General features: G+C 39.8%; 1 protein-coding gene across 1 annotated transcript in view; it reads left to right on the plus strand.

The window, feature by feature from the left end:
* The window catches only part of ACRC (acidic repeat containing), a 52,614-nt gene that overhangs the window by 460 nt on the left and 33,303 nt on the right, over positions 1-18,851 (plus strand). Inside the window, exon 2 of the mRNA XM_006868556.1 lies at positions 1,206-1,289. Within this exon, the coding sequence (XP_006868618.1) occupies positions 1,206-1,289 (84 nt within the window). The remainder of the gene's footprint in view (positions 1-1,205; positions 1,290-18,851) is intronic.

Below are 18,851 nucleotides of genomic sequence, written 5' to 3' on the forward strand. Positions count from 1 at the left end.
GGGATAAGATGGTGGTGGGAGAGTAGGAGGTTTAAGATGTGAGGGGGTGAGGGGTAGAAGTTCTATTGGTGGGAGACTGATGGGAAACGCACAGACGTAGAGTTGGGGGGTGGTGACGGATGTGTTGGGGGAGGGGGGATGGAAATCTGATTGGTAGAAAACGCTCGTGGGAAGCGTGAGCAGGAGTGTGGAGGTCTAGGAGATATGGTGGGGAGGGCGGGGATTGGTGGAATATTGGCTGGAGGAGGGGAATAGGGGGTACGCGGAGGATGTTGGGAATGGAGTCTGAGGCTTGAGTGTTGAACACCCTCTTGGACGGGTGAGGTGGGAATGGTTGGGTGTTGGAGGTAGAAGTTTGTTTGGGTGTGGGATTATAGGAGTTGTTAAGTGCGGCAAAGTCGGTTCTGGCTCATAGCGACCCTATATAGGGCTTCCGAGTAGCAGCTAGTGTATTTGAACTGCCGATCTTGCAGTTCAAACCGACCTTGCAGTCCAGTGCTTATCCTCCAGCGCCTAATGCATTATGTTGTTTGTTGTTCAGTACCATGGAGTCAGTTCCGACTCATAGTGACCCTGCACAGGTTTCCGAGGCTGTAAATCTTTATGGGAGCAGAAAGCCTCATCTTTGACCCTACCCCCACCCCCCCGCGGACTAGCTGGTAGTTTCGAACTGCCGACCTTGATGTTAGCAGCCCGATTCCTAACCACTACGATACCAGAGCTCCTTTAGTGAGGAAATTTAGCTAGGGTCTAATAAATGATTTTCTTGCATACCCCCTTGGTTGATTTGAGGTGACAACATCAGGGGGTGCAGTATTCTTTGGACTTTCTGATCTGCAAAAAACCTTGAGATAAAGTGGGATGATGGGTCACTAGTTTTCTCCAGCCAGGAAAATTCTGCAACAAAACACATTTATATAATGCTTATTTCCTAAAGCAAAGTCCTGGTGTGGCGCTGCGGATAATGCGCTGGACTGCAAGGCTGGTTTGAACCTCAAGGTCGGCGATTCAAACTCACAAGCAGCTCTTCGGAAACCCTGTACTATACAGAGTCGCTATGAGTTTTTATGGAACTGACTCCACAGCACTTAGCAACTTGAACAAAAGCCAAGTTTAGACTTTAAATTAGAGTGAAGTAGCTGCTCAAAGATAAATGCAAAATGTAGAAATGTTCTAACTGATTTTGGGTTCTAGTTTTTTTTAAGCAAGTATGTCTTTGTCTTGACTACAGACATGGAAATGTCCAAAGAAGAAGAAGCTAGTGGATCGCATATCCAGTATGAGAACCGGTGAGATATGAAAAGTTCCATTTCCCCTTTGTCGAATCCTATTCTGTTGGCAAAACAACTTTCTCAAAGCATATATGTTTATTTCACTTAGAAATAACTGCAGAGTGTATAACCTGTTGTTTTATAACCATCGAGTTGGTTCCTATTCATAGTGAACCCTATATAGGGTTTTTGAGGAGTGACTGGTAGGTTTGAACCGCAGACCTTGTGAGGTTAGCAGTCCTGTGCTTATCCTACAGCGCCACATCCCTGGTGATGCTGTGGGATATACTTCTAACTGAAAGGTTGGCGGTTCAAATCCAACTGCTGCCCCAAGGGAGAAAAATAAGGCTGTCTGTCTGCTCCTGTAAAGATTTATAGTCTTAAAAACCTTATATAGGGCCCCTATGAGTCAGAATTGACTCAGTGGCATTGAGTGGGTATGGTAACTCAGATATTTTAGGAAAAGTATTTTGTTTCCTGTAAATCTTTTCTTTTCTGGAATTTTGCCAAGTTGGTTCCGACTTGTATCAGTCCTGTATAGGATTTCTGAGGCTGTCAATCTTTCAGGAGCAGAAAGATTCATCTTCTTCCGTGTAGCAGCTGGTGGGCTCGAACTGCTGACCTTGTAGTATGCAGTCCAGTGTTCACTGCAGAGCCACAGAGCTCCTGCAGAATAGAGTCTGAAATAGAGTCATATGTATGAAAATGTATTTTACGATATAAACAATTCAAATCAGTAGGGAAAAGATGGGTGATTACTCAACATAATTTGAGAACAATTGACTCTGGAAAAAATAAAAGTTGGATTCTTATCATTCCTTATATCAATAAATTATACATAGATCAAATATTAAATAATAAAAAACAGTATGAATACTAGAAGAAACCATAGATGGATTTTTTTTCTCAATAATATTGGAATGGGAAAGGTCTAAGTTTGATATCAAGCCCAAAAGCATAAAAATTATTTTTAAAAACCTGGAGAAATGTTTGTATTACTTATGATAAAAAGCTAGTTTCCTTAGTCTACAAAGAACTTAGATAACGGTGAATAAACCAATAGAAAAAGTACAAGAGATAGTTCTCAGGAGACTTGGTCATGCAGTGGTTAAGCATTTGCTTGTTAACTGAAAAGTAGCAGTTCAAACAGACTAACCCACTCTATAGAAGAAAGATGTGGCAGTCTGCTTTCATAAAGATTTACAACTTTGGAAACACTATAGGGGCAGTTCTACTCTGTCCTTTAGGGTCACTATGAGTCAAAATCAGTACAAAGGCAATGGATTCTCAGGGAAAGAAATACAAATACATACATAGACATTAAAATTTATTCAGCTTTTAATTATATTGTTGTTAAGGGCCTTTGAGTCTGTTTTGACTCAGCGATCCTGCATAGAATTTCCAAGGAGTGGCTAGTGAATTTGAACCACCGACCCTTCAGTTTAAACCGAATTTGTGGTCCAGTGCTTATCCTTCAGCATCACACCAGGACTCTGTATCTAGGCTTTTTTGGGTTTTATACTTTTCTGTGGAAGAAGGGTATTTGATTTAATTATTCCTAGATTCACACCAGTACACAGAATATACCATTACATAACCAATGTATAAGGACATTGTTTGCAATATTGTTTGTAATAGCAAAAATTTGGAAGGAACTTAAATGTCCTCAGGGCCTAGTTGAATAAATTATGGTTCATTTAAAAAAATGTGAGAGTTATGTATACTGATAATGGAAAGACTACTAAGATATGTGAGGGGACTTCAAAAAGTTTTGTAAGAGCTTAAAAACTCATGAGCGGCCATTTAAGGTGCAGCTTTTGGTCTTTCCATGTGCAGAAGTAAGAAGAATGATAAGAATTGAAAGGCTTGGAATCAGTTAGTCCAATGGACGAGAGAACTGCATGTTTCCAAGACTGAGACCAGAAGAACTAGATGGTGCCTGGCTACCACTACTAACTGTTCTGAAAGGGAAGGATCACATTATAAAGTCCCAGATAGAGCAGCAGAATATGTGAAACAGGACTCAAAATGATTAAAAACAAAAACAAAACCAGGCTTACTGGTCAGAAAGAGATGGGAGGAACTTGAGACTGTGGCCCCTGACCAACCTTCAGGTCTGGAAAGGAATTCATCCTTATGGTCCAACTTTTAGCTAAATAGTAGATAGGTATTTAGGGGGGACAACAACTCTAGCATACTTCTATGAAGAATGGAATAGTCAATCTTTCAAAATAAAAAAAGCAATAATAAGGACAAAGTTGAAAGAGTGGGAAGGTGGGTAGACTGGAAATAGGGAGAAAGCAGGATAGTCTATATAGCATAATAGCATTTGTAAAGAAAGGAGAAAATGTTTACTTTTGATTTTTGCTGGCATACATGGTGGTGGTAGTGGTGATGTGCCGTGGAGTCGGTTTTGACTCATAGCGACCCTATACAGGGTTTCTGAGGCTGTAACTCTTTACGGAAGCAGAAAGCCTCATCTTTCTCCTGCGGAACAGCTGGTAGTTTTAAACTGCTGACCTTGCGGTTCACAGCCTGATTCGTAACCGCTAAGCTACCATACATGCTTACGCTTAAAAATTTTCTAGTAGAATATGTTACATTGCTTATCTCTGGGGAGTATGAGGAGGAACAAGGACAAAATGTTCCTCACTCCCCATTTCATTGTTTTTTATTGTTAGTCACAAAACGTTTGGTAAACATTTCATGATAGTCATTAAAATTGGGTAGGTGATTAATAAAAAAATGAGGCAAACATAAAACATACATCTTAAAAATTAATAAAATGAAGTGCTAACTTAAAAACTATTTGCTGATTAAACTACCAAATTTAAAGTATTTAATCATACGATGTTGGTGATATGGTAAACTGATACAACCCTTGAAAACAATTAAGTAAATGTCTGAAGAGCTATAAGGAGCTCTGGTGATGGTGTGGCCTAAGTGTTGGGCTGCTAACTACAAGGTTGGTGGTTCAAACCCACCATATGCTTTGCAGGAGAAAGATGAGACTGTCTGCTCCCATAAATATTTACTGTATCAGAAATTCTAAGAAGCAGTTCTACTCTGCCCTGTACAGGGTTGCTATGACTTGGACTTGACTACATGTCAGTGGGTTTGGTGTTGGTTGGCTTTGCAAGAGCTGTCAAGGAACCCTGGTGGTGTAAATGGTCTGCTAACTGAAAAAATTGATGATCTGAACCCACTCAACAGCTCCATGAGAGAAAGACCTGGTGCTATCCTCCTGTAAAGATTGCAGCCTGGAAAACCTTATGGAATAGTTCTGTTCTGTCATGTGAGATTGCTATGAGTTGGAAATTGACATGACTGGTACCTAACAATTCTAAGAGCATGCTTTTGGGAATCCGTCTTAAGGAAAATTCAACTTATTGAAAGAATTAAACATACAAAGATGTTTCTTGCAGCATTCAGTTAAAAATTAATATTTGTGTTCAAAAATGTAAAAAGTCGAGATAAGCTCTAAATCTTAAAACAAAAATTATCCCCTGAAGTTGTCTTAAAACTGAACAGTAATTTAATTTAACTAGTTAAAAAAAAGGTTTGCCTTGAGCATTGGGCTCTTTATAAAACTAATACATGGGATCAGATTGACAACTGCAGCTCAAAGGGTTACATAGGAGCCTGGGGGTGGGGGGGCAGTGAGTTTATGTTAATGAGGGGAAAATAACTCCCTCATTAAGGAGTGTGAGAATGATTGTACAATCTAAGAATATAATCAATGTCACTGTGTATGTAAAACATGGCAAAAATAAAATTGTAGTTCTCTCTGACCCTCATTCACTTGCCCCCAAATAGGGAGTGCCCAGGACAGATAATTGGCATCCCTAGAGGTGAACGACACTCTTGTTTCTTTTTAATTCCTTGTGAATTTAGTTAATAAGAGTCACTATCTTTTAAGATTTGATGAAAAACTGGTAAAACTGAATTCCTGGACTTCTGTTTGGAGATTAGTCCTTGAGGCTAGTCAACAACCTGCCGGCTTCTACACCCATCCTAGCTGCAAGTTGGGGCTATTACTTCCTGTGATCTGAGCTCTGTATTTTCATTAATGCAGGTAGAATTTTTAGTTGTTTTATTTTTTTTACATTCATATCAGACTGACTTTTCCTCAGATCTTCACATAGAGAAGTATATATGTATAATTTACTTTTTTTTTTTTAATTTACTTTTTAAATGGAGAAATTTCTTACTTAGTAAATGAGACCTGGTAGGCAAAAGCCTCTCATAACTTGAGATTCTGTAGGATTGGAGGGGAGAGGAAAAGGATATATAGTAGCTATCAGTTCTGAGATTTTTTCATGTTTTTACATTTCCAAGATTGGGATGCAATTTATTTGATGTCAAGTTGTAGTTTAATTGGTAGTGCTATTTTTTTTTTTTTTTTTACATTCCTACAAATACATATAATTCTTAGATTACAGGAAATACAGAGGTAAAGCTAACAGGCCTTGTTGATGGATTTGATGTGGGAGGTAAGGGAAAGAGGAGAAATCAAGGATGGTTAGTGTTGCTGGATGATATCATTGAGATTAGTAAAATTAGGACAACAGCAGGATTGAGGGATGAAACAAATAATTGTGTTGGCCATGTTATGTTTTAAATACTTAGTGAATATTTCAAGATAATAAGTAAACAGTTGGAATCTAGTGGAGAGTTCAAGGCTAGAAATAGAAAACTGGGGGACATGGGATCTAGGGAGAGTAGAATTAATGCTACATGAGAGAGGAAACAGTGGTGCAGCACCAAGTGGAAAACTGCAGGAGTAAAATCCTTGAAAAGGCTGGAGGGGATGAGATATAAAGTACATGGTGGGGGTTGGCCTTAGATAGTGGTAAGGACATGGCATCTTTTGTTAACAGTAGAGAAGACAGAGTCCTGTATAGTTGCATATGTTGTTGTTGTTGTTAAGTACCGTGGAGTCTATTCTGACTCATAGCGACCCTGCACAGGGTTTCTAAGGCTGTAAATCTGTACGGGAGCAGAACGCCTCATCTTTCCCCCGCGGAACTGCTGGTAGTTTCGAACTGCTTGAGGTTGGCAGCCTGACTCGTAACCACTATGCTACCAGAGCTCTTCATAGTTGCAGATAAGCTGGTAGATTTGTTGGTGGGAGGACAAGGGAGTTTCCTTTCTGATTGCTTCTGTTTTCCCATGGATTTATGAGATAAGGTGATTAATAAAGTATGTTGTTGTTAGGTGCCGTGGAGTCAGAAAGCCTCATCTTTCTTCCGCGGAACAGCTGGTAGTTTCGAACTGCTGACCTTGGGGTTCGCAGCCCAATTCGTAACCACTACACTACCAGAGCTCCTTTAATAAAGTATAGGTGGTAGAAGGGATTTTTTTTTGGCAGTTGAAAGAGAAAAGTACTAAAAACAAGCAAGCAAACAAAACAGAAATCCTTGCTGTTGAGTCAATTCTGATTCATAGTGACCCTATAGGACAAGGTAGAACTGCCTCATAGGGTTTCTAAGGCTGTAAATCTTTGTAGAAACAGACTGCCACATCTTTCCCTCACAGAGAAGCTGGTGGGTTAAAACCACCCACCTTTTTGGTTAGCAGTCAGACTCTTTAATCACTGCACCACCAGGGCTCCTAGAGAAGTACTACTGAAGTACAGCGCCTGTGTAAGGGGTGTTAGGTGCCCTCCAGTTGGTTCTGACACATAGTGACCTTATGCACAACATAATGAAACAGTGCCCAATAAGGGAATGGTTTTCATAGATAAATTAAAGCCTAACTGGCACTCTGAGGCCCACTTACTATCTTTTTTTTTAGCCTACTTACTATCTTTTTTAGCTTAAGAGTCTTCATTTTGTTAATATTATTACAACATGATAGTAACCATCCTATAAGACTATGCCATAATATGCAGAGCTACTGTGTTTTTTAGATTATGCTGATTAAAACAATCAGAAAAGGAAGGCAAATGGGTCACCTACTGAGCAGGTTATTGTTCCAAATATCTTGATCGTGCCACAATTTCAAGCAAAAGGAGACGAATGCTCAACTAGTATTTCTGAAGGTGAACTCTCCAGCTTCCTGCATCAGAATTACTTGGGGGTGCTTATTAAAAATGCAATTTCTGATTCCTGCCCTTCTAGAATGAGGCTCACAAAGCTGCATTTTAAAAATAAGTTCACAAGGTAGCTGATTCTGATGTATGCTGAAGTTTGAGTCTCTTCTGGCATCCATTTTGTTCTTTTCTTTTTTTCCTCCCTTTTAAATGACCTTTCGCTTTCTTCCTGTGTGAAATTCTGGATGTCATCCCATAGCTCTTTGGTCTTCAGTCTTGTGTCCAATGCATAAAATCTTTTTTTCAGAAGGTGTCTAAATTCAGGTGGGTGGGATATGTTCAAGGTCATCTTTTGGCTCATGTGGATTTTTTATTTTCTCCACCTTCAGCTTGCATGTGGGAAATTGGTGGTCTGTTCCAGTCAGCTTCTAGCCTTGTTTTGGCTGATGATATTGAGATTTTTCTACTGTGTTTTACCACAGATGCCATAATTTGATTCCTGTGTATTCTATCTGGTGAGGTCCATGTGTATAATCACCTTTTATGTTTTTTGTTTTTCTTTTGAGAAAAGCCAGCATAAAGCACTTTTATTGCAATAATAAAACTTGAAATTTGTATGTGGTGCAGAAGATAGGAGAAGTGTGGCAGCAACAACTTCTCTACCAAATCACTACACGGGACAGCAAAGGGGTGGGTTGCTGTTGTTAAGTGCTGTTGAGTTAGTTCTGACTTCTAGAGACCTTATATAGGGTTTTCCAGGAGCAACTGGGGAGCTTGAACCACTGAAGGAAAACCTTTGAGATCAGCAGGGGGATCTGAACTTCAGAAAGTATAGATGCTGAAATTGAGATGATCACCATCATTTTCTTAGAGAGCACTCAAGGATTTGTCATGATGGCTTTTTCCCTGGGTGTTAAATGCCTATAAACAGCATCTTCAATTTGGGAAGTGGTGGAGTTTTGATAGTTATAAAATTACACAAAGTTCTGAAAATTCATTAGAAAAACCATTAGATGGCAAAACCAAAACCAAACAAAACAAGCCAGGCTATCCAGGAAGCCTTTAGAGGTTCCTGTTAGGCTCTGTAGTGTCTAATACCACAGTGGAAACAATCTGCTTTCGAAAGGCAGAAGGTTTAAGGTGAAGGTGAGTGGGGCTGGTGGATACAAAGGCTCTCCATTTTCCAACTTCATTTAGTTTGGGGTATAGCTTTGAATTCAGCCCAAGGACATCTCTCAACTTGGAGAAAAATTCAGCCCTCAATGCCTTATATCTGCTATGGCTTTGTGGTGCAGCAGCAGAAATGTTTAATATATAATAAAAATTTCATCCCCCAAAAATAGAATAAAGTTTCTTGTACCGTCCTCCTACCCCACACCAATTCCTATTCTAAAGTTCACCCATTTTTGTTGAATCAAATTTGGTTTTAATACTGGATCATATGCTTAATTGGAAACCTAGATCCAAAAGACTGAAACTTTACCCCAAAACCAGGACGAAATAATAAAATAAGTAATTTGAGGTGGATTGCATGTATTTTAAATCACCAAACATTTGGGGAGAAAGGGGAAAAGGAAACATAAGTGTCAGAAGCAAAGGTGAGTGACAGAACACATGCAGTCAGGGTCTATGTTTATATAGAGAGTGTGACGGAATGTTGGGGAAAGCTCCTTATGGAATCACGTGCAGGTGTCTGGAGGTGGCAGATAGAAGAACAGGGAGCTAAGGGAGGAGGCCATTCTTGTTATTCCCGTAGTGGTTACGAATCGGGCTGCGAACCTTAAGGTCAGCGGTTCGAAACTACCAGCCGCTCCGCGGGAGAAAGATGAGGCTTTCTACTCCCGTAAAGATTTACACCCTTGGAAACCCTGTACAGGGTCGCTATGGGTCGTAACCGACTCGACGGCACTTCACAACAACAACAACAACATGTCAAAGATGAGAGGTGTTTAGTGGGATGGTGCCTAGGTCCCCAGTGGCATCATAAGCATAGTCTTGGGAGATGGTCAGTTTGGTTCTCTGATCCACACTCATCTGGGCAACCCTTCTTCCCAGCCTTGGGTCACCTCCTGCTTGTCCAGTATAAACTTTTAAAGGACTTGTTTCTGTCCCGGGAGGAATCAAATTTCTTTCTGTCTTCAAGCATCTTTTACAGTGTAGTGCACCACGCAGGTCTGGCCCTGCTTCAGGAAGGTGTGCCGGTCTTCAGTGGAGTTGGTCTCCACTGGCACACCCGTGGCTGTGGCGATGGTGACAGACGCTGGGTGTGGGCCAAGAGCAGACCTGGCAGCAATTCCACGGGTCTGCCTTGTTCTTTCTACCTTTTTTGTTTTAAAAAAGGTATTTGCAATGAATAAATCCTTGGTCTTGAAAAATTCTATCATGCCATCTCTAGTTTCATTTCTATAACCCACACCGTATTTTTCAACTACGGAGCTTTCCTCTTTGTTTCTAACCTTTGCATTCCAATCATCAGTAATTAAATTTCAGACTGAAAAAGTTGATTGAATTTTTCAGTTTCATCATCACTGGCTTTAGTTGGCTAAGTAAAATTTAATAATTGTATGAACTGGTATTGCTTATTGTTATGTTAAGTGCCGTCGAGTTGGTTCCAACTCATACGTGACCCTGTGCAGGGTTTTCGAGGACTAGCAGATGGGTTTGAACTGCGGGCCTTACCGTTCAAACTGACTGTAAGGTCCAGTGCTTTATTCTACAGTGCCATACCAGGACTCCTGGTGTTCCTTGTAGGTATATGGGATATTTATCGTATCCCAGACAGTGTTGCACTTAAAAATATTGAAATGTTCTTTTTGATGATGAATGTTACTGTATTCCTTTTAAATTTGTCATTCCCAGAATAGTAAACTATGATTGTCAAATTCACATTTGTCAATACTGATCCAGTTCAGCTCACTATTGCTTAAGATACTGATCTTTATGCATTCCATTTTATTTTTGTCAACTGACAATTTTTGGAAGATTTATACCTCATACGTTACATGTTCCAGATATTAATGAATGTTTGCAGCCATTTTTCCTCATTTTTTGAGTTGTGCCCCATCAGCAAATGAAGGTCCTGAAAAGTTTTACTCCATTGCGTTGTCATGGTCAGCTCTACTTTGAGGAGGTAGCTCTTCCCCAGTCATATTTTGAGTGCCTAGCAAGCTGAGAGGCCCATCTTCCAGCATTGTAGCAGATAATATTTTTGTCCGATTCATAATGTTTTCAACTTCTGACATTATATTTGACAGTATTGTGCTGTTTTCAATGGCTAAACATTCAGAAGTAGTTCACCTCTCCTCCTTCCTAGTCTGTCTTAGTTTGGAAGCTCTGCCTGGCTGACCCTGCTAGTATTTAAAATACCACCAGCGTAGCTTTCAGCATCACAGCAACGCACAAGCCACCACAATACGACAAACTGACAGACAAGTGGTGGAATATAGCTGTATTTATTGTTGTTGTTGTTGTTAAGTGCTATCAAGTCAGTTCCGACTCATAGTGATCCAAGTGTTTCCAAGTAGCAGCTGGTGAGTTTGAACTGCCAACCTTGCAGTTCAAATGGATTTTACAGTCCAGCTCATGAAGTGAATTTTAAAATATTTATCTTGTACCCTGCAGCTTTGCTAAATCTTTGAATTATTTTTAGTAGCTTTTCTTACTTGAGTCTCTGGGATTTTCTATTCATAGGATCGTATCTTCACTGGACTAATGCGTCAGACTGCAAAGTCCTTTGAATTGCAAGGTCGACGGTTCAAGCTCACTAGCTTCTCCTTGAAAACCCTATATAGGGTCGCTATGGGTTGGAATCAACTCGATGGCACTTAACAACAACAACAACAATGATCTTCAAATAGGAATCATTTTGCTTCTTCCTTACCAATTTGGATGCTTTTATTTCCCTTTCTTGCTTTATTATCCTGGCTAGGACTTTCAATACATTGTTGAATAGGAATGGTGATAGAGGGCAGCCTTGTTTAATTCAATTCCCAAGGGGCATGCTTTTAGTTGCTCTGTTGAGAATAATTTTGACTATTGGTTTTGTGTATTTGTCCTCAATATAGGGAAAATTTCCTTTCTTTTCCTGTTTCGCTGATTTTTTTTTTCCAATTCAGGAAAGGGTTTTCTATTTTATCAAAATGCCTTTTCTGCATCTATTGACATCTTGTAATTGTTTTCCTTTGTTTCACTTACATAGTGAATTGTTTTGTTTTTCTAATGTTGAACCATTCTTACATGTTGTTGTTAAGTGCCCTAGAGAGGTTCCTACCCATAGAGACCCTGCATAGGTGTTCTGAGGAGCAGCTGCTGAGTTTGAACTGCTGACCTTGCTGTTCAGACTGACTTTTGCATACCAGATACAAATTCCACTTGGTTGTGATGTATCATTACATTTTTTATATGGGTTGGAATCTATTGGCTCTGATTTTGTTGAAATTTTTACATTGTGTTCATCAGGGATATTGTAATTTTCTTTTTTAATCTTGTTTTTGCTTGGCTTTGGAATCAGGGTTATGTTTACTACAGAAAATGAGCTTTTGAGTTCTTGTTCAAGTGCTGTTGAGTCTGTTGTGAGTCATAGGGGCCCTGTATAAGGAGCAGCTGGTGAGTTTGAATCACCAACCTTATGATTCAGACTGACTTTACCATCCAGTGCTTTATTCCACAGTGGTACACCAGGACTCCAGTTTAGGAGTATACCAACTTTTTCTGTGTTCTGGAATTTTAAAAGTAGAATTGGCATTAGCTCTTCTCAGAATATTTGGTAGACTTCTCCACGGAAGCCTCCTGGGCCTTGGTGGTTTTTCTTTTTTTGATGTATTGATGGGAGTTGGGCTTTCTTTCCTTCCTTCCTTCCCTCCCTCCTTTTCTTTCTTTCCTTTTTATAATGATTTGATCTGTTTTTTTCCCCTACCTCAGTATGTGCACTTTTAAGTAGGTGAATAGTTCTAGAAATTTGTCCATTTTCTTTAGGTTTTCAAATTTTTGGAGCACAGTGCTTGTGTTGTTAAGTGTTGTCGATTCGGTTTCTACTCATAGTGACCCTGTACAGGGTTTCCAAGGAGTTTGAACCTCTGACCTTGTTCAGCTGACCTTGCGGTCCAGTGCTTTACTCCACAATGCCACACAGTTATTATTTGTTTTAAATTTCAGTTGGTTCTATTGTGATGTCAATCATTTAACTCTTTGTGTTACTTGCACCTTCTCCTTTTTCACTTTTGTTAGATTGGCGGGTGGCTTGTCAAATTTGTTAATCTTTTCGAAGGTCCAATATTTAGTCTTGTTCTGTTGTTTTTCTGTTATAATCATTATTAGTTTCTCTCTTCTGGAGCCTATATAGGCTTTCTTTACTGCTCTTTTTGTAGCTGTTAGAGTTTGTTGGGTTAAGGTATTAATTTCTATCCTACTTTTGTGATGTGAGTGTTTATTGTTGTAAGTTGGCATCTATGCTTTTGCTGCATTCCAAAGGCTTTGGTATGTTTTTTCATTCATACTTGCTTCTAGGAATTTAAAAAAATTTCACATTTCTTATTTATTTATTTTTATTTCTGTAAAGCTTTTATTGTGAATTGAGTGATGGTTTACATGGGAGAACATCTGTTTTGCCTTCATCCTATCATATTTTGTTTCATTGTAGTGATTATAATCCCCTTCATATTTTGTTTCATTGCAGTGATTATAATCCCCTTCATATTTGTCCTATTCCCTCTGGTTTTTTTGTTTTGTTTCTCCTGTTTGCTTGATTTTTTGATGTATACAAAAAAACACTCAGAAATATATAATCATTTAAACAACCAAAGGGCACATTCTGCAAGCCAGCCTCCTGGCTGTCAGTACACAGCCTTTCTCTTTCCATGAGTCTAGAGGTCTTAGAAACTCTCTCCAAGTCATTGCCTCTGCCTCCATCTCTGGTGTTGCTGCTTCTGTGGTTAGGGTACCATGTTCTGCTCATGCTCTTCTCCCTTGATGGTCCTGAAATGTAAGATAATTTTACCTTTTTAAAGTAATGTCTTTGCCTGGTTTTGCTTGCTTCATAGAATGTGTTATGGAGTTTTAAATTATTTTTTCTATGTTCTGAAATAGAGTAAAATTGGTGTCAGCTCTTCTCTGAATGTATGGTAAAATTTACCAGTAAAGCCCTCTAGGCCTGTTGCTGTTGTTTTACTACTTAATAAGTCTTTATGGTTTCCGTGTCTTATTTTGATATGTAGTTTTATTGATATATTTTGAGGTTACCCTGCAATTTATTAACGTCTTTTAAAGTTTAAAACAGTTTGTTTTATCTCGAAGCCTATGTGACTTCTCCATTGGAAGTTCTGTAACTAGACTATTCCCTCTTTTTACTTTTTCTGAGCTATTGTAGTCTTGCATCTGTATTTAATTGGTGATTGTATGTTGATATGTTCTTAGGCACTCATCACCTGTCTTCTGTTAGCTGTGAAATAGAATGTGTGTGCACAGTTCTCTGTTCATTCTTTGTGTATTGCACCTGAAGGTGGGTTTGTGTGCTAGCTATTGTTAATCAAGTGGTAAGTGAAAAGGTAGTCATCCTTGCCCAGTGGGTTGTGCTGCATGTGGTGGATATTGTTGCCATCTCCTGCTGAGTATGGCAAGGAAAAAAAGGGGGTAAAAATAAAAAACAAAACAACAACAACAAAAAAATCCAAGCAGGGAAAATTGGTAACTAAACAGAAAAAAGGAAAGGAAATTTAAGTAAAGAGAAAAACAGGGGGGAAAAAAACCAAAATTAGAGTGGGTAAAGAAAGATTTGTAAAGACAAAAAGACTAATACAGAAAAAGAAAAAGAAGGAAGGGGAAAGCAGGATATAGAAACAAGAAAATGAAAAGGAAAGCAGAGAAAGGATAAAAAACAAAGAAGGGAAAGAAGAGAAAATGTCTTAGGCTGGGTTCTCTAGAGAAGTAAAACCAGGCCTAGATAATAGGGTCCTGGTATGGTGTTGTAGGATCAGCACTGGACTGCTAGCCACAAGGTTGGCAGTGCAAACCCACCAGTCGCTCCTTGGAAACCCTGTACAGGTCGCTACGAGTCAGAACTGACTCGATGGCACTAAATAGCAACAATAATCTGGCTAGCTAGCTATACTTCATATACTTACCTGGCACAGGGGAGACATTGTGATTTCGAAGATGGTTTCCCCAGGGCATAGTTTATCCATTGCACTCTGGATGTGTTGACCCCTGTGATTTCCCAAAATATGGGACACTTAACTGCATAATTCATGGTAGTTGGGAACTGTGTTCCTGCTTTCCACTGATTTTCGGTATTCTTTTAAATTAGACTTAACTTACTAGTGTTATAAGTTGGTTTTCTACTCCTGTCCTGTATCTTTAATGGGGAGTCCTGGTGTGGCGCTATGGGTTAATGCGCCAGACTGCAAAGCCATTTGAATTGCAAGGTTGGTGGTTCAAACTCACCAGCTGTTCTTTGGAAACCCTATACAGGGTCACTATGGGTGAGAACTGGCTCGATGGCACTTAACAACAACAACCTTCAGTGGAGTGGCACTGTAGAATAAGCATTGGACTGCTAATCCCAAGGTCAGCAGTTCAAACCCACTGTCCACTCCTTGGAAACCCTGTACAGGATTGCTTTGATTTAGAACTGTCTCAATGGCATTGAACAACAACATACGCACACACAGTCATAGAGATGGGAAACTTCCAAGTCAAATGTCAAGCTGGAGACTTTTCCTACCTCATGTAACTACAACAACTGATGAACCCAACCAAGATCAACAGGTCAGATGGCAGGCTGCAGAGGAGAGTGAGTCCAAGGTTGGCAGGTAAGATGGCAGGCCACTGGCTCAATTCCAAAGAACTGGAGGTCATATGACAATCCAGTTGAAGGATCCAGCTAAAACTAAGCAATGTATTGATAGCAAGCAGGCCATACCCCCAAGGAAACATCCTTTCAATTGTTTGGCTGCTCATAGCAATTCTCATTGTAGAGATGATTCTATTAAATCTCATCTTGGGGATTACTACATCTTAACTGCCAAACGAGTGAGAATCCAGGGCTAGCCAAGTTGACACAAAAGTTTATCACAGAATTGGAAAAATAAAAGAAAGAAGAAAACTGGGGCAGTGACCGAATACAGAGACGAGAAAAAGCTGATGGTGTTGGTATAGGATTCCCACTATGGGTTGGCACCATCTGCCATCCAAGAAGCTCCTGAGGTGTGGGGGAAGGATAAGGAGGTATATGCTTAATCCTAGATGGAGTTCCTGCTGGCCTAAATGGTGTCTGGGATCAGGGTACCTTACCAAGAAGTAGTTCATACATCTCTCCATGAAGGTGCAGCTCCCAACTTAGAGCAGCGACTGTGCAGGTATAAAAGAGGTCATCTCAGAAGCAGGAAGGAGATCTCACTATCATCAAGAAAGACGAGAGATTAGTGGAGCATGTCCTTTGGAACCTGAAGTCATGCACATTGAACTTCTTTGATGCAGGAGACAATTGTGACAGGAATAGCAGTAGTAGAACCAAGAGCCCGGAGCACAAGGTAGAACAGTGGGCTTTCTGGCCCACAGAATGAGTAAAGATAAGTGCTCTCGGGCAGAAGGCTCACTTGCAGAGGTGCCTGCAGGCAATTAATTGGGGGGGGGGGTCTGCATAACTAGACCAACGATTAACATCATGATAAAGAAAATATTGAAGTTGTTAAAGATTTCATTTTACTAGGTAGGATCCAGAATCAACAATCATGCAAGTAGCAGTCAAGAAATCAAACAACATACTGTATTTGGCAAATCTGCTGCAAAAGACATCTTTTAAGTGTTAAGAAACAGGATGACTTCCAGCAAGATAGCAGACTAAGTAGACGCACTGCCCGGATCTTCTACAACAAACATGTGAGACCAAATGAAAGAGAAACATGAGTTTGAAACCCTTAACTTCAGAGGAATTGTTAGAGAAGTGGATTCAGTGTTTGCTGGGAGAAGAAGACGGGGAGAGTAACTGGTGAATGGCTGGCCAGATGCTGCACAACCATATTGAACTGTGTGAGCAACTTTGGCTATACAAGGTACCCTGGCAGGGCAGATTCGCACAGGTGTTGGGGAAGGTGCTATTCCTTCTTTTTCCCCACACTCCCCTATTGACCAGAGGCATGGCCAGCTCCCACCCTCATCCACTCCTAACACAGACCTGCTCTCCAGGAGTTCAGAACCACATGGTCAGAAGCCATGCCATTGTGAGGTGGGGGGATCTTGTGCACCACTTTGGTGGCTGAATTCAGACAGGCTTGGTTTCAGACCTACAAAACCTGCAGAGCCACCATTTAGTAAGTCATCTTGCCCTGCCCCCAGCGGCTGTGTGGTCCTAACAGACGAAGCCAATTCTGTCAGGGGTCTTCATGAACTACTTGTGGATTGAGTGCCCTGAACATAGATAACACTCTCTAGGGCCAGGAACTTTGCTGTCACATCCCTCCTACACCCACCTTGTGAACTCCTTGGCCTGCAGGACAGAGTTCTCTCCTCTTGGCTCTAACAGCTACACTGTTGGGTTTATTTTTTTGTTTTGTTTTTTTAAAATCTTTTTTTTCTTTCATTGTTATTGTTTGTTTAGTCTTTCTCCTCCTTCTCTTTCCATTCCCTTGAATTGTAGCGTAGTGGTTATGAGTTGGGCTTCTAACCTCAAGGTTAGCTGTTCGAAACCACCAGTCATTGCAAGGGAGAAAGAGGAGGCTTTCTGCTCCCGTAAAGATTTACTGCCTCGGAAACCCTGTGCAGGGTCACTATGAGTCAGAACTGACTTCACGGCATTCCACCACTATCTCCACTGTTGTTTTTCATTCTTTTGTTTCATTTCCCCTCTTCTCATCCCCCCCTTTCCCCTCCAAATAGGCTTTATGTAATTGGGTGGATATAAATTAATGAACAGAAACGTCGGTGAGTTACATGTAATTATTTAGCAGAACCTGATCATCTTAATTTCTTTCAACTTTTCTCAATCTCATCTTTAAATCTTTCCATCATGGGGCTCTTAAGAAAATTAACCAACATATGGATGTTGTTGTTAAGTGCCATTGAGTCGATTCTGACCCATAGCAACCATGTATAGGGTTTCCGAACAGCAGCTGACCTATAGGGTTTCCAAACAGCAGTTGAACCACCGACCTTCCAGTTCGAATGGTTTTGCAGTCTGGTGCCTTAAACCACAGCACACTTATGGATATCACAGCCAAATGTCAGATCTTTAAAAAGTACTTGTTAAGTGCTATCGAGTCCGTTCCAAGGAGCGATCGGTGAGTTTGAACCACCGACCTTGCTGTTACCAGCCCCATGCTTATCCTACAGCACCACACCAGGACTCCTAAAAAAATAATAAAATGTAATATATTAATTCTTCTGTAAGGTGATTATGCAGTACCTTCAAGATACTTGCATTTTAAATGTACAGAAAGTGTTGAGTCAAATACTTAACTAAAATAATCAGAAATGCTTATAATTTCTTTGTTAGGTTAAGACTACTCATTTTGTTAATGATTTCTTAGCTGTAGCATCACTGAACTGAATGCATAAGTCACCACCTACATAGGAGAAAATAAATACATGCTAAAACACTACTGCATTTTTCCTAGACCACCTCTACCAAAATCACTTCAGAAGTATAGAGATTCATAGTATTCTTAATGAACTTCAAGAAGAAGACAAAAGTAGAAATTTCTTCTTTATTGAGATCACAACTATGAAGTCATGTGGTTATTACAAACATTGCGTTTGTGTGCAAAACATGGGATACACTAATCCTAATTGCCCCTGCTGGGAAGACTTGTCAGTCAACTACTGCAGCTTAACATATAGTTTTAAAAAAAAAAAAAACACCCAGAAACTGAGATGTATTTTATATAACCTCGGCATTCAGGAATGAGAGATGCACTATCCTTTTTGCTGTTCTTTGAGACAACCTTGAGAAGGAGGGAGGACAAGGGAAGTAAATAAAAATTGTTACAACAGAGGAACTCTTTTCTCTCCAGTTTTACCATAATTCCACTATCATTTTTACATAAGCATGGTAGCGTAATTTAAGTGCAAAAATCAGAAACCTGTTATTTACTATGACTTTTCATTATCACTATATTAACAAACCAAAATAATTAGGTAAAACAGACATGAAAGGGTAATCGTACACCCCACTTTACTAGTGTTGATTTCTTGACACATTAACTTATTTTTATAGAAAATGGATAGTACGTTTCTGTTTGCTTATAAGCTAGGAGATCACTGAATTCTGCATTTCCTAACTGCAAACAGAATATAGCACTTTAAACAGATGATAAATAAACTGGTTTTCAAGTGTAGAGCCAGCCCCAACGATAATTATGCACTATTTAAAAAGACCTAAGGCAGTGGATTCCATTTCCAATGGGAAAAAGGTGTGCAAACAAGCGTAACTACTTTTTTTGGTGCCAGTGTTATAAAATGTAGCTTTTAATAAAAGCTTGACCCAAATGCCAGCAAATTCAGAAAGAATTGGGGTGGGAAGAGGGGATGGGGGGAGAAAGTTGTTTCATTTAGGA

This window comes from Chrysochloris asiatica, unplaced genomic scaffold, assembly GCF_000296735.1.
Source record: "Chrysochloris asiatica unplaced genomic scaffold, ChrAsi1.0 scaffold00118, whole genome shotgun sequence".
Classification (NCBI taxonomy): domain Eukaryota; kingdom Metazoa; phylum Chordata; class Mammalia; order Afrosoricida; family Chrysochloridae; genus Chrysochloris; species Chrysochloris asiatica.